General features: G+C 42.0%; 1 protein-coding gene across 13 annotated transcripts in view; it reads left to right on the plus strand.

Moving 5' to 3' along the window:
* Positions 1 to 8,229: 8,229 nt before the first annotated feature.
* Positions 8,230 to 16,081, plus strand: part of RBM47 (RNA binding motif protein 47) — a 183,741-nt gene continuing 175,889 nt past the window's right edge. For 4 of the 13 annotated variants that reach the window (XM_049886960.1, XM_049886962.1, XM_049886959.1 and 1 more), the window contains exons 1-2: positions 8,230 to 8,350; positions 8,512 to 8,669. In XM_049886960.1, the coding sequence (XP_049742917.1) occupies positions 8,656 to 8,669 (14 nt within the window). In that variant the 5' untranslated portion in view covers positions 8,230 to 8,350; positions 8,512 to 8,655. Of the gene's footprint in view, positions 8,351 to 8,511; positions 8,737 to 9,240; positions 9,771 to 16,081 lie in introns of those variants that run through there. The other 9 variants (XM_049886963.1, XM_049886965.1, XM_049886972.1 and 6 more) reach the window with 6 other exon arrangements.

Below are 16,081 nucleotides of genomic sequence, written 5' to 3' on the forward strand. Positions count from 1 at the left end.
TCACCCATGCAGACAGGTTTCAGTGGAGCTTCCAGCCTAAGAAAGACTGGGAAGAAAGGCCTAGTGATCTACTTCTGAAAATTAGCCAATGGAAACTTCATCAAAAGTACAATAAAACATAAAAAACTCTCTGAAGTCCCTGGCGTGACAGAGAATGCTCCTTGTAGTCCAGCCTCTCACTCTCTTTCAATTTCATCTCACACCACTGCTATCTGACCCTCCAGCCATAGAGGACTCCTGGTCTTTATACCCCTGAATTCACACCTCTCTTGTTCCTTGGTAATTTCACTCACCTGAATCTCACGTCTCCTCTTCCCTTACCTGACTAACTCCTAGGCAAACTTCAAGCCTTTCAGATTTAATATCTTCTCCCCTAGACTGGCCCCTTGAGTCCAAGTTACATCTTTCCTTGTGTATTCCCACAGCACCCTGGGCTTGCACACTTTATGGCCATTGGCTGGCTGCTTCTCCATCTCCATTAAAATATGGGTTCCTTGAGAATGGGGACCATGTTTCATTTATCCTTCTATCTTCAGCACAGAACGTGACACATACAGAGTAAGGGCCTCATAAATACTCCTTGGATGAAAGAATGGCTGAGTGGATGACTAATCATACCAGTAAATACATGGGCGTTATAATTGGTCTGGTGCTATTCTCAGCAGCCCACTTATGGTAACACATGGAATTGTCATAACACTCCTCTGAGGTGAGTACTGAAAGCCAAAAAAACCAAACCCGTTGCTGTCGAGTGGATTCCGACTCATAGCAACCCTATAGGACAGAGTAGAACTGCCCTATAGAGTTTCCAGGTAGGCCCTGGTAGATTAGAACAGCTGACCTTTTGGTTAGCAGCTGTAGCACTTAACCACTACGCCACCGGGGTGAGTATTGAAGAGGTCTTAAATGGTCAGGTTCTTTGCCCATGATCACACAGTAAGTAGCCGAGACAGGATTCAGACTCAGACTTCTGGCTCCAGACTCTGTGCCCTTAACTACCATGCTTCTAGTGGTGATGCACAGATGGATTCCAAGCCGAGAAACAACAAGCAAAGCTGAGATTGTACGTGGCTTATATGATCAGTAAATTTGTCCGCCTCCAGAATTAACTCTGTCCTGTAAAATACTAATGTCCTACAGGATATATCAAATTAAAACCTTAAGCCTATGTTTGAAAATACACTTTTATTCACTCTCAAATGCCCTTTCTCTTGCCTAGAAGTGTTAACCCATTGTTCTGGTGGGAGAGCCACTGAAACCTGCTGTTGTTTGTAGTTCACTTTGGCTTATGTTAACAAGGAATGCATCTAAAATCAGAAAGTATTTAATTGATCTGGGTTAAATCTTGTCCTCCATAGGAAAGAAAGAAGATTAAAGAAGCTTGGTTTAAAGGAATCAGAAAACTAAAATGTTTCAGAATCCTTTGCTGTGCTATGCATTGCAAATTAGCTCATAGGTACTAGTTTTAAACACTCATTTTCTTCAAGGTGGCTGCTTTTAGATTTAACAGAAGCTGGGAACTAGTCTTGGCCTCACCACTCAGCTGTGAAATCTTGGGCAAATTACTTAGCCTCTGTGACCTCAGTGTCCTCATCTGTAAAATGGGGATAGACTCCATTTCTAAGGGCCAGCTAAGATAAGGTGAGTGAAATTGCTTTGTAAAATAGAAAGAGCCTCACTAATGCAAAGGATTGTGACTTCTTTCTTTAAAAGTGAAGTAAAATGGAGGAAAAACGGTGAAGGCACTGGTCACATTTTAGCCTTCAGTAACCACTCTTTAGGAGCCCTGGTAGCACTGTGGTTAAGTGCTTGGCTGCTAACCAGAAAGTCAGAGGTTTGAACCTACCAGCAGCTCCTCAGGAGAAAGATGTGGCAGTCTGCTTCTGTAAAGATTACAGCCTTGAAAGCCCTATGGGGCAGTTCTACTCTGTCCTATAAGGTCACTATAAGTCAGAATCAACTCGATGGTAATGGGTTTGGATTTCTGAATCACTCTTTAATATCTATGAGTTTTAAAGAGATATAAAAAACCCAGTAAAGAGATATACCCTTAACTATTTCACGCTGTTTTTCAAATGCTGATGACCACTATTTGTCCAGTCTTGGTAAACCTCGGATTGTAGGTAGGCTAGATACTATCTCCCTTAACACACATCTCTAAAATATTAAGATTATAATGTTTAAATACATATCCTCATTCACTTGTCACTGACAATACCGCAACTAGAATACACACATATAGAATATAATTGTAGATACCTGTGGAGTCTTTTGCAAGGTCATGGAGTGATTAAGATCACAGGCTCTGAAGCCAGACTGCCTGGGTTAAATCCCAACTCTGCCACTATCTAGGTATGGGACCACAGCAGTGTCATTTATCTTCTCTGTGCATTGATCTCTTCATCTATAAAATGGGGCTACCAGCAGCACTCAGTAGTTAGTTAATACACGTAAAGTGCTTAACACAGTGTCTGGCAAATAGTCCAGTAAGCGCTTAATAAGTGTTAGCAATTTTATGTTGGCAATCTTTTTTGATAAGTTATTGCTGAATGATTGAGCTTCTTATGCGAGGCTGTTTTCCATTATAAAATAAAAAGAAATCTGGAAATCTTCTCTGGTAGGGAATAAGTCTTAAAGGGATATAAAGGAATTAACAGCATTTGTTGCCATAACAAAGCCATTTTCTTGGTCTCCAGTGGGCCTTTAAGGGCCCATAATTTACATTAGCCCTCCTTCCATCTCAGCAGGTAGGCGGAGGCTGCAGGGAAGACTTCAGTCTAATCAGGCAGGCTTTGGCAGAGCTATTTGTGCAGGAAGAACGAAGGTCAAGGGACTCCTTGTATTGAAGGCCTTTCTCAAAATGAAGGGTTTGGCTTCTGAAATTAATGTTCGAAGTGAACCCCTGCTATACTTAATTCCCTTTTCTGTAAACTCAGTACATTTTTAAAATTCACTTAGGGGCCTCCTAAGGTGTGGTATGGAGAGGGGAAACCCAGATTCCCTTCTAACAGAGTTCTGAATGGCCCTCTTCCTTCTACGTGTGGGCTGACTGACAACTGGGCTCTTGGGTTAGCTGCTGTACTAAATCATTTGGATTAAATGGTGTCCTGGAATAACATGTCTTAAAAATGCACATATTATATCCAGTGGGTATTTAACAGACACACACAAAAGGATTTTTAAGAAGGCTTCTATGGGTAGCTGCTGTTGTTAGTTGCTATAAAGTGGGCTCCAACTCATGGCAGCCTTCATGATCTTTGTTACGTTTGAGCCCATTGTTGTGGCTATTGTGTCAATCCATCTCACTGAGGGTTTCTCTTCTTTTCACTGACCTTCTGCTTTACCAGACATTGGCCTTTCCTGATGATGTGTCCAAAATAAGGGAGTCAAAGCCTTGCCGTTCTTGCTTCTAAGTAGCATTCTGGTTGTATGTCCTCTAAGACTGACTTGTTCATTCTTCTGGTAGTCCCCAAGCATTCACTATTCTTTGCCGCCATGTGGGAAGGGGAAATTGTGGAAACTGTAGGGATGAGAGATCACGCTGGGTCAAGCTGCATGTTCTGGGTTAAAATATGGTTTATTGTCTGAATAATGTATGTTAGGAAATGTATCACCAGCTTCAGTAAACAGCTTGGGTTCAGGCCAGTGATTTTATCCCATCCAGCAATTATTTTTCTGTTTCAAGTAAAATGAGGGGGAATGAGGGAAACAGGTAGAAATTAAAACCACAAGAAGATATTACCATTATTCACACTCTAGGATGCTACCTAATATGGTCATTTTCCATAAGAAATAAATAACAGACCCCCACAAAAAGTCCCTTGCTTACCTATCACGACCTCACCACTGTCATAAGGCATTGTTACACAGAGAAATAACAACAATAATAGCAAATGGAAACCCTGGTGGCTTAGTGGTTAGGAGCTACTTCTGCTAACCAAATGGTCGGCTTTTCAAATCCACCAGCCGCCCCTTGGAAGCTCTGTGGGGCAGTTCTACTCTGTCCAGTAGTGTCACTACAAGTCAGAATCCACTCGACCTCAACAGGCTTGTTTTTTTTTTTTTTTTTGGTACTATGTTCCAGGCATTGTTCTAAGCGTTTCACATTTATTGCTTCACTTAGGCCTCACAAGTACCATTTTAGTACTTTAAGAAAAATAGCATTTTTGGAAAACATATAGTGTGTTGAGCAGTGTGCTAGACGGCAATGACCTTACAGTTAGGTATTGTCAGCAGGAAATTGTGGCTTGGACAGTTAGGCTTGTCCTACAACTGCTAGCATACAAACTTCTAACTCCCTGATTTTGACTCCAAGCTCTTTATTTCTTTGTCATTCTGCTTATTGTAGAGTTGAAAGCTTAATCTATAGGGTCAGCACACCTCACTTTTCACAGGACACAGGTCTTTAACGGGGTTATCTGTGGTTTTTAGTGCCTGCAAACTGACAAGTGTCCAAAAACTCTGGCCAGAATTTCCTATCAGTCTTCTTCCAACTCCTTACTAGAACAATCTTTTGGAACTCCTTGATTCTGCTCTTTAGATGGGTGTAAGAAGAGAGTAGCAAATGGTCCCAGTAGCGTTGAATAATAAAAAGCAATCAAAAAATGACTCTGCTACTTACTAGCAACTTGGAGCAACTGCTAGAATCTCAATTTTTTAATCTGAGCAACGAGATGATACAAACGAGATTTGTGCCTTACTTATACTTACCTCCCACAGTTGCGACGATCAATAGTTATAATATATAATTGGAAATGCTCCAAATTTCTTGAGCCCTGGTGGCCCAGTGGTTAAGTGCTATAACTGCTAACCAAAAGGTCAGCAGTTTAAATACACTAGTCACTCATTGGAAACCCTATGGGGCAGTTCTACTCTGTTCTCATAGGGTCACTGTGAGTTGGCATCAACCTGATGACAATGGGTTTGGTTTTTGGTTATGGTAGTTCTATTCTTAGCTTTTTGAGGACACACCCCACTGTTTTCTAGGACAACTGTACCATTTTGCATTCCCACCAGCAACGGGTAAGGGTTTCAATTTTCCCACATCCTCACAACATTAGTCGTTTGCTGTTTTCTTTTCTGTCTTAGCTGTCTTAATGGGAGTGAAATGGTGTCTCATTGTGGTTTTGATTTGCATCTCTCTAATGGCTAATGATGTTGAGCATCTTTTCATGCGTTTGATGGAGAAGACAATTCTTCTAAAGCTATAGAGTAGGTTTTTTCCAGGTATAAATGGAAATGCCATTTCTTGTGCACCTTCTCTATGGCAAGAACTGTGCTAAGATTGACTTCTCATTTAACGCTTACAGAAATCCAGAGAAGTAGGTGTTATTATTTTATAAATGAAGAAGTTGAAATTTAGGAAGGTTAGTAATTTGTCCGTAAATAAGAAGAAAACATAACTAAGAGGTAAAATTGAAATTCAAACTCAAATCTGTGGGAAATCAATTTCCATTCTTTTTGCACTGACTCCACCAGCTTAAAGGTAGAAGGTCAAGAAGGAAGCAGAAAATGAAAAGCTAGAGTTTGCACAACTAAAATGGCCCAAAAGTATGGTGTTTGCCTGAGAATGAAAAGAATAATGATAAAAAACAACAGGTATCAAGGTCAGCCACCATGAAGAAATAATAAAAGCTCATATTTCTTTCAGCCTGTCACTTTTAACATTGGTTTTATTTTTGCCATACTCCTGGGGAGGACAGTGGGAAGGAGCTAGGAACAAGAATTATACCCATTTTTAATAGGTGCTGGGAAGGAGCCCTGGTGGCACAGTGGTTAAGCGCTTGGCTGCTAACAGAAAAGGTCAGCTTGATACCACCAGCTGCTCTGCAGGAGAAAGATGGGGCAGTCTGCTTTTGTAAAGATTTACAACCTTGGAAACCCTATGGGGCAGTTCTACTCTGTCCCATAGGGTTGTTATGAGTTGGACTTGACTCAACAGCAGTGGGTGGGTTTTAATAGGTGGTGTTGGGTAAAACTGAGAGAGAGGAAGCAGAGGTGCCAAGCAATGCTTGAGAAACAGTGACTGACTTGGAACTGCCCCAGGACTTGCTTCCTGGGGCCTGTGTCTGTTCCAGGAATGTCTTCCTTGAGTCCAGCTCCACTTCACCTGAAGTCACTGACCTCCACATTTCCAAATTCATTTTATCATTCCTGATCATTATTCCCCAGCTGTCAGCCCAGTGCTTCCCATAGAAAAACCTGTTCTGAGGTGGAAAAATCTGTGAGCACGAGAACGCCTTGTCTTGGATCCTTTAGCTTAAGAGTCTCTGATACTGAGAGGTTCTTGATGCCACAGTCCAGATACTTCTGGAAAAGAAAAGAAAAATCCAGACTAAAGTGAAGCTGGGCTTTTCAAGTTGTCTTGAGGTTATGGAGTGTTTCTTATGACCAGGGTGTTGACCCTTACTTCTGGTGGGATAACCAAAAAACCAAACCAAACCTGGATTCGAACTGCCGACCTTTTGGCTAGCAGCTGTAGCACTTAACCACTACACCACCAAGATAGCCTAGGATTATTCTCACTGCTACTGAAACCTGCTGTTGTTTCATACTTCACTTTGGCTTGTACTGACAAGGAATGTATCTAAAATCAGAAAATGTTTATGATTGATCTGGGTTATATCTTGCCTTAGGAAAGGTCAAAGAAGCTTGGTTTTAAGGGATCAGAAAACTAAAATGTTTCAGAGTAGGTACTGGTTTTAAAATTTTTGAAGGACTAAGGTGTGCCTGACCCAAGCCATGGTATTTTCAATTGCCTCATAGGCATCAGAAAGCTGGACACCGAATAAGAAAGACTGAAGAACTGACACACCTTTGAATTATGGTGTTGATGAAGAATATTGAACATACCATGGAGTGTCAGAAGAACAAAGAAGTCTGTCTTGGAAGAAGTACAGCCAGAATGCTCTTTAGAAGTAAGAATGGCGAGACTTTGTCTCACATACTTTGGACATGCTATCAGGAGGAAGCAGTCCCTGGAGAAGGACATCATGCCTGGTAAACTAGAGGGTGGGTGAAAAAGAGGAAGACCCTCAACAAGATGCCTGACACAGTGACTGCAACAATGCAGTCAAACATTGCAACGAGGATGGCACAGGACCGGGCAACATTTTGTTCTGTTATAGGTAGGATCGCTGAGTGTGATCCAGCTTGACAGCACCCAACAACAACAAAAAGTGGAAAAGACTATTTCAGATTTCACAAAAGCTGGCAACTAGTCCCGGCCTTACCACTCACTCAACTATGAAACCTCGGACAAAAACTATTTAGTCTTTGTGACTTCAGGGTCTTCATCTGCAAAATGGGGATAAAAAGCTTCATAGGATCCAATTGTAAGGATCAGATAAGGTGAGTGAAATTACTTTGTAAAGTAGGAAGGGCCTCCTTCATAGAGGGGATTATAGCTTCTTTCTTTAAAAGTGAAGCTAAATGGAGAGAAAAGGATGGAGGCACTGATCACATTTTAGCCTTCAGTAACCATTCTTCAGTATTTCTGAGTTTTTTAAATGATTTTCCCCTGACTATTTCACACTGCTTTTCAAATGCCAGTGACCACTATTTGTCCAGTTTCAGCTTTTAACTGAATAGAATAAGTAACTTCCCAGGGTCAGACAGTAGGTCAAGTGCCTAAATCCAAATTAGAATTAACCATACACGGACAGTTGATGGCTGGGTTCCAGGTTTCCTTTCCATTAGTAAACAATTCTTCTTGGAATGTATAGGCCAATTTATCTCCATCTATCTTGTCAGTCATGTAACTTTTAAGTGAGATGAAAATCAGTTGGACACCATTTTCATCACAAGGACTTTATTTCCCATTGTATTCAAGACTGTCCCCAAGGAATGTAAACTGCAAGATCTCATCTTTAGAATCTTCCAGAAACTGAGACCCGAAGGGGTCAAATGATTTGTTCATGACTCTCCAGCTAGTGAGTGGCAGTTCTGGGTCTAGAACCCACTTCTAACTCTGGCCACACCTTCTCCACTTAAGGAAATAAAGTCGTAGTAATAAAAATACAAACACAGAATACAAATAATAATAATAGTGCAGCTAACACTGTGTCAGGCACTGCCCTAAGCACTTTGTGTGTATTAACTCATTTAACCACCAAAAAACATGTTTGGAATATTCTCGCACTAAAGTAGCCCAACGAGAAACTTTTTTTTTTTCAGTTGAATGACGTTGCAACCCGAAATCACAACTCCGTTTTAGGTTCCCGGTGGTGTCTGCTTCCTCTTCTAGTTTGTTTAGTCACAGAATTCGATTCCTCTTGGCCGATTACGCGCCTACAGACAGGCTTAGAGCTCTATTGAAATGCGTGAGGCTCCTTAACTCTTGTATAAACAGGTAATGCGAAGGGGGTGGGGCAAGGATTGCGGGCATCTGGGTTTCTTTGGGATGGGAATAGGATGGGGGTTTAGAGCCAACTCTCCAGAGATCAGGCAAGGTTGAGGAGGGCTTGGCTGCTGTTTCTAAATGCAGTGTTTTTTTTTTGTTCCCTTTTCTAGAAACCAGCTGCAACTTTAGGTCAGAGCGCATTAAAATGAGCCACTTCTGAAAGAGCAGCGCCCAGGCCGCAGGCCCTGCTGCGAAGGCCCCGGGAAAGGTCAGGGCTTCGGGCGCGTGACGTTCTTTTCTGCGCTCGCCAAGCAATGCTCGGCCTCAGGTGAGGACGCTCTGGGCGGTCCCCCGGTCCATGAGGCCCGCCGCGGTGCTCGCTGCGATCGTACCAGGTTCAGTGACTTCTTTCCTAGGGGGAGGAGTGGGGGCGGGGTGGCACGGATCGGTTTATAATTCAACATTAAGTTCCTTAGTCCTCAAACTTGGTTCTGGGTTGGTTTCTCTGAAGAGCCCAACGGGGGCCGGCCGTCTGACTAGGTCAAATGCCCTCAGGTGGGGCAGGTGTCACCTCTGGGGTCATTTCTGAAAGTCTGAAATGGATGGGACTTTGAGCGGGGAAAGATGTCTATCTGACGGAGTCCCCAAATCTCTCCCATCAAGACCGATTTTTTTAACCTTCAGCAAGGGTATCTGCGCTCCTAAAACAACAGGAATGCTGCACTGGCCTTTAGCCAGCGGAGACTCAGCGAGCAGGATAAAATTTCAGTGCAGATTTACGGGAAGTTGCTGGTGTTGGGAGTAAAAATCTGGTTTGGTGAGTTTAAGGGAAGGGAGTATACGAGAGACAACCTTGCTACTGTGAGGCGACTGGCCTCGGCAGGGGGAGGGCAGCGGGAGGAGGGAGGGAGGGAACCGGGAAGAGCTCAGAGATCAGACGCTGTGCGCTCCCGGTGCGCAGCGCCGGACCAGCGGGACTCCCGGGCGGCGTGTCTCTGCGGGCGTGGACCCGGGGCCGGCTCTGCAAGTGGATTCGCCGCACTTTCAAGTTCTCGCTCCAGGCAGGAATTTAGCCCCCGAGAGGTGCCTTCTGGTTATCGCTCCTGGTTCATACTTTGGAATGTGCAGTTTGGGACAGGGAGAAGCCGGAGTTTGGGGAGTTCTCCTCGTGGAGAGCTTTTCTCTGCAGGTTTCCAAGGTTAAGAAATTCTGACCAACTGGAATTCCCAGAGCCAGAGAGCTAAGCCTGAAACGATCTGCCGCTTTAAGCGGCGCAGTGGGGCGTAGCTGGACACTCTTCACTTTGGTTTTACATTAAAAAGAGGGAGGCAGAGAAGATGTTGTAGGTTACCTTCTAGCTGAGTCAATTGCATTCGGGCTGTGAATGGTGTAAATTTCTGAAGTGGGCTACTCCAAATACCTAACAAAGGTAGGTGGTTTTCCGCAATCTTTCTAATTCCTGCCCCTTAAGCTTACTTTGGGGTCCCATTTTGAAATCATGTCCCATTTTGAAATCATACCCCCCCCCCAGCCCTTTTTTTCTTTTTTCTCTTTAGCCTTTTTTTTCTTCTTTATTCAACCACTGTCTTTCCGATTCTGGTATATTTAGTGTGAAATACATAGTTGATAAAAAGATTTTTAAAACGTCAGCTTCTGGAAAAGCAGAAGACTCATATGCAGTCAGCCCCATCATGTTTCCTGTGGTGATAAATCCTTTTCCATAAAATAAACCGATGTTTTTCACCCTTTGAAAACACATAGTTGGGCTGAGGCACAGGTGACTTTTGAGACTGAGAATTATTGAAGTGAGATTGAGGAAACATTCATGACAGTCACCTCATTTAAATGTTCGCCAAGATAGCAGGGGGTCTTCCTGTAGTTATTTGCCTCTGTAGGTAACACTGAGCTGAGGGTTAGTTGTTTAAAGTTAAAAATTCCATCTGTATACAAATGTAGGGCTGACTAATTATGACAGCTGACGAATTGTCAGTCACCGGATATTTGAGATCAGTTAAAACAAATGAAAGTGGAATTTTTAAACTAAATGACTCAATTTTTATTTAGGTAAATTTCAGCTGCTCTTCTGGTTACTCTCCCAAGGCATTTGGGAATATGTCTTCTTTCCTGAGGCTTGTCACAGTGATAGAAAGATACTGTCCTCAAGGATACTTATTTAGAGGCCATGAGTGATTTGAGCTAAAAATCAAATGCTTTTTTTCTAGGATTATTTTAATGATCCACTCATTCAGTTTTCTTCAGCAGGCATGTAGATGAAAAATGTATTCTTTAAAAGTTTCAATGCCAGAGTTACCTGAATTTTGATGGGGAGAAGGAGAGAGTTGTACAGTAGGTTGACATCACAAACATGAAGGCGTTTGTGAAGTTTTAAGCAAAGTAGGATGGCCATTAACTACACCAGGAGCCTTTGAGAACTGCAGGTGCCGATTCTGAAAGGTGGTCAGTGTGGCGTTAAGCACAGCTTCCAGACACACCGAGATGCCCAGCCAAGTAAAAGATAGCACTTTGTGGGAGTTTGTTTTGCTCTTCAGTTAAGCAGTAATCTTTGTCAGACTGATGATCTGAAATCTTGGAGGGAAACAAAACCAAGCTGGTCTGAGAGAGAAACAGGAGGAGGAAGAGAAAGGGGGAGGTAGTTTGGGTTTTTGACTTCTTTCTTTCTACCTAACCTTTCACCCTGTTCTGATATACATCCCATTGGCCTCTTTGACTTAATTACCACATTCTGGGAGAATGGGGGAATCAGATAATTTCACAAGTCATTATTAACTTTCGAATATTTGTCCAGTTAAGAAATAAGCTGACAAAAACAAAGCTGCTTAGCTTAGCCCTGCCAGGCTTTGCTCGACCAGGCTAGAGTTACGTTCATCAGATCAAGGTTTTTTTTTTTAATGTATTCTAAACATGAATCAAATTTTCAAGATGTATTGTCTTCCTCTTGGCTCTTGCTTTTTCAGAAGTTTGTAGGAGTAAGAATTCAGCATCATTTGACTCCAGTCTTTTACAGTTTTCCCTCCTATATGCCCTGTATTCTATAGTTTTAATTGTCAACGTATTTATGTTTGGTTCTCCACTGTGCTGCTAAGATTACATTTTGCAATGATTCTGCCTGAAGCGGTTGGGTGATACTGAGGATGACATAAAGACAGAAAGCAGAGAAGCTGTATGCCTCTGGACACGTGTCCTATATACTTGCTGTAACTAGTGTTTATGACTACTCACCTTGTTTTTCCTCACGTGATGTGAGCATTCAGACTACTGGACTGTTCTCTTCGGTTTACTAGTGAACAAACCTGTTCTAGGTAATGATTTGTTTTAAAAAAGCTTAGACGGTTAAAGTAGATGAAATTGTTTTCTTACAAAATGACTGACTTTGCTTTCCAAACTCTGTGAGCTGAAGATTAAAAGTAGATTATGTCCCAAATGCTGGAGCTTTAACTGCTATAGAGAAGTATTCACCGATTTCAGACTGGTTTCCAGTTTCATGTTTTAAGTTCTTTCCCTTTAGGAAAGGGCAGAGGACTAGGAGCTATAGAAGGACAGGGGGGAGGAGATGTCCTCAAAATTGGACCCAGGCTCAAGTGAAGCCTTGATTAGGTTAACCCAGAGGCTACTTAATCCCGGAAAAAACTTCCTGGGAAGAAGGCTTAAATTTGGAATTGGTAAGACTCAGCAAAGAAGCGCGTTTTGCATGAATCTAGACTTTGCTATGCCAAACTCTTACAAGGTTACAAATGAGACAGAAATGCAACTTGAAGTACTTGTCAGAATGATTCCAAGTTAAAGATTCTATCGGCAGGTTTCGACCTCTGGATTGATTAAGAAATTATCTTTTTCCTCTTGGGAGAAGTCTCGGTGTCTTATGAGGATGTGGATTTTCTGGTTTAATGTTGTAAAGTGTGTGTGTTAATCATAACAACCACCTGTTCAAAATAATGCCTTCAAAGAAAAACTGGAAAAAGATTTTCAATAAATGGCAAGGCAGGGATGACTTGGGTTACAAGATAGGAGGCCTTTGGAACCTCCTGGGAAGAACTGTCATAGAAATGATAATAATTAATTATCCAGTTGCCACCTCAAGTTGTTGGAAACATGTCATGCTGGAGGGATTCAGAAGGAAATGGCATCCGGCCACTTTTGGTGTGTGGTCCTGGATCACTGTCAGTAAAACTCTGAGATGATCTGAGCTTGATTTCTGATTGTTTCTGCTTTTCTCATAGCTGTTTCCCCTTCTATCCCCTTCAGCATCAGGGGGATGGGGGCAATAGTCTCCTCTTGAAGTCAGTGCACACCTGCTTTTTAAGAGTCTCTTTTATTTTGCCCCATAAAAGGTATGGGGGAGGAATTTTCCAGTGAAAGTACAAGGGGAGAAAGTGTCTGGAGGAATGAATGGCCAGTAAATGAGTTCTGAACATGATAAAAAAGTAGTGTGGAATTTACCAGAAGGTTTACATGGAGGTTGTCAATGCCCTCAAGCTATTGTAGGTTAACTGGCAATTGGGAGGCTTTGGGGCTTATTTCCCCCTCTTGTAATTCCAATGCTCCTAGTGCACTGCAATAGACAGCTAATCTGAGTGCGTTCAATATATCATCTCTTGGTGCAACCAAAAGTAAATTGATTACAAAAAGCCGGGTCCTTCAGCCTTACTCCCATTCTTGCCTTTTCTCTGCTTTCTGTATTGGTTTGAAGAAAAAATCACAGTTCAGTTTATGTAGCTTGCATATATAGTACGAGTATTTTTGGGGGGCGTGGGTGGAGTTCTGCATCCTTAGTGTTTGTCATCATAAGAACTTAATTTATGCAAAAAATGATTTTGTGAGTGTGTTTAGATAATGATATATAATTTATGTTTATGAAATATAAACCAAAAAAACCAAACCCACTGCCGTCAAGTCGATTCTGACTCATAGTGACCCTATAGGACAGAGTAGAACTGCCCCATAGAGTTTCCAAGGAGAGCCTGGTGGACTCAAACTGCCGACCACCTGGTTAGCAGCCGCAGCACTTAACCACTAGGCCACCAGGGTTTCCTTATGAAAGATAAAACATATTAAACTAACAGTGTAATATAAATGATCGACTATAGTAGCTCTTGGTGCAAATGATTTGTACTCAGCTACTTACCAAAGGAAACCCTCGTGGCGTAGTGGTTAAGTGCTACGGCTGCTAACCAAAGAGTTGGCAGTTTAAATCTGCCAGGCGCTCCTTGGAAACTCTATGGTGCAGTTCTACTCTGTCCTACAGGGTCTCTATGAGTCAGAATCTACTCGATGGCACTGGGTTTGGTTTTTTGGTTTTGGACTTACCGAAAGGTTGGTGGTGTGAACCCATTCAGTGGTGCTGCAGAAGAAAGGCCTGGAGATCTACATTTGTAAAGGTTACAGCCAAGAAAACCCAGTGGAACTGAGTTCTAATCTGTAACACATGGGGTTGCCATGAGTTGGAATCCACTTGACAGCAATGGGTTTGGTTTGGTTTTATCAAAGGTTTTAAGAGTGGGAGCATTTTAGAAATCAAAAGCATAACTTCTACCTTTGTGAAGGCCATTTGAGAGAGATGACAGCAGGAGAAGACAAAATGCTAGTGTAACCCTGAAAACCCTTTGTGATTTGGGGTGAACAGCAATTCTTTATTTTCAGCAGATTCCTGGTTATGCAAAATGTATATTTTTTTGTACATTATAGTCAGTCACGTTAATCAGGAAAGGAATACCTACTAGTCTCCCCAAATGACAATATTTGCCTTTGGGGCTAGTGTAGGTTTGTGGTCTCCTGTTTCTATATGTGTGAAGTGTGCACGTCTCTTTTAGGAACATGGCGACCCAGTGCCCAGACTAGCAGGTGCCTGGTGGCTGTTGTGTACAAGGGGATATGCTGGCAGCTTTAGCCTCCTGGTTGTGATTTGCTTTGGCTAACAGTCAATTCTTCAAGTATCCACCATTTGTGGTGGAAGACGAACTGATACCAGGAGCTAGGGATAATCCACACATGGGTGAGCAAGAGTTAACTATATGTACCTGTGGACAGTGGGTGGATGTACAATGAATACAGGGCATTGTGCAACTGAAACAGAGATAGGCCGCCTGTACCTGACCAAGGAAATGCCAGCCTGCAAAAATTATAATAAAAAGCATCTACCTTTCAGAGCACCAAGGCCTAAAAAAAAAAAAAAACCTTTCAGAGCACCAAGGCCTAGCTCAGTCACTTTGGAAGGCATTTCACATGCTGAGAGAGACAGAGACAGAGAGAGACAGAGACAGAGAGAGCATTTAATAAAATGAAGAGGGTTTTTCAGGTGTTAACTCTCTTAGGTCAATTTGATTCCCAGTTTTTACAAAGTGTAGTTCAGCCTTTTAAGCTCAGGTAAAATATTCGCATTTCTAAAAAAGTAGGCATCCTGATTGGTGATGATAATGGCACTGTGACTTTTGAAAAGATGGCTTCGATAATATTTCTTTTTGTTTGTTGTCATTTTTTTAAAAAATAGTAACATGGTTCTTGGTACACCAAGCTCTTGCCAAGATTAGGCCCATTTTCTCAGTAGCCTTTTCAAGACAAAGTCGCCTTTGTGTCACTACGACTGGAAAGATTGGTGACACAGAAAACTCAACGGGGCACTGCGCAACTTATTATTAACCAAAAATTCAAGGGCCTGGACATTTTTGTTGTTGTTCCTTATATTTTATCAGCTAATATCTGTGAACTATTTCTCCATGCCATGATCTTACTATTTTATACTCTTCCAGGGATGGCAATGGGTTTAGGGAAGAAGAGTGGTGGTTGGGGATTTTTCTCAGAATTTAGTTAGACTACAAAAGACAAAAAAGCTGCAGCTTGCTGTCTCAGAAGAGAACTCAGTTCTGTGGTCTAGTTTGTTTTCATGGCAATCATCAAAGTTTGGCCACATGTGGAGAGAAATAAAAGGGGTTTAGCTAGAGTAAAATTGACAATTTGGAGGAAGGGGGTAACTCTTTGCTCTAAATCCAAACTCTGTAAGAGAGTGGCTAAGGGCATAAACTGGTTTCAATCCTGGCTCTGCCGCTTATGAACTGTAACTCTTTTCCCCTATTGTAAAATGCTTGCTGTACCAAAAAAAAAAAAAAGTTGTCATTGAGTTGATTCTGACTCATAGTGACCCCATGCGTTACACTGTAGAACTGTGCTCCTTAGGGTTTTCATGGTTGTGACCTTTCGGAAGCAGATCACCAGGCCTTTCTTCTGAGATGCCTCTGGGTGGATTCCAACCACCAAACTTCTGGGTATTAGCCAAGCACTTAACTCTTTGTGCCACCCAGGGACTCCTACCTATTAACACGGCGTTGTTTAAGGATTAAATAAGTTAGTCTATGTAAAGATCTTAGAACAGTGCCTGGCACTTATCAGCTCCATATATGCATCATGTTTAGGTTCTTTTTTCTCTTTGAATTCTTATCCCACTACCCCAGTTCATGGAAGAGTTTTCTTTTTTGTGGCCCTTTCAGCTGGTAGGAATCTAGGAGTCTCATTCTAACATCATTCCTTGGCTTTGACCAAATGGTCATTGCTATTACAGTCAGACACTATATTTTACTAAGTTTCTTTTGGCTTTCGTTTCTTAGTTGTGTGACTTAGGGAGAAAAGATTACTTAGAACCACCCCAAGTGCATTTCTTTTCCTCAGTAAACTCTAAGGTGTTGATTAGAAACAAAAGGAACAATTCTACTATATCTGTCAGGTGAGACA

The sequence above is a fragment of the Elephas maximus genome, chromosome 5 (assembly GCF_024166365.1).
Source record: "Elephas maximus indicus isolate mEleMax1 chromosome 5, mEleMax1 primary haplotype, whole genome shotgun sequence".
Lineage (NCBI taxonomy): Eukaryota > Metazoa > Chordata > Mammalia > Proboscidea > Elephantidae > Elephas > Elephas maximus.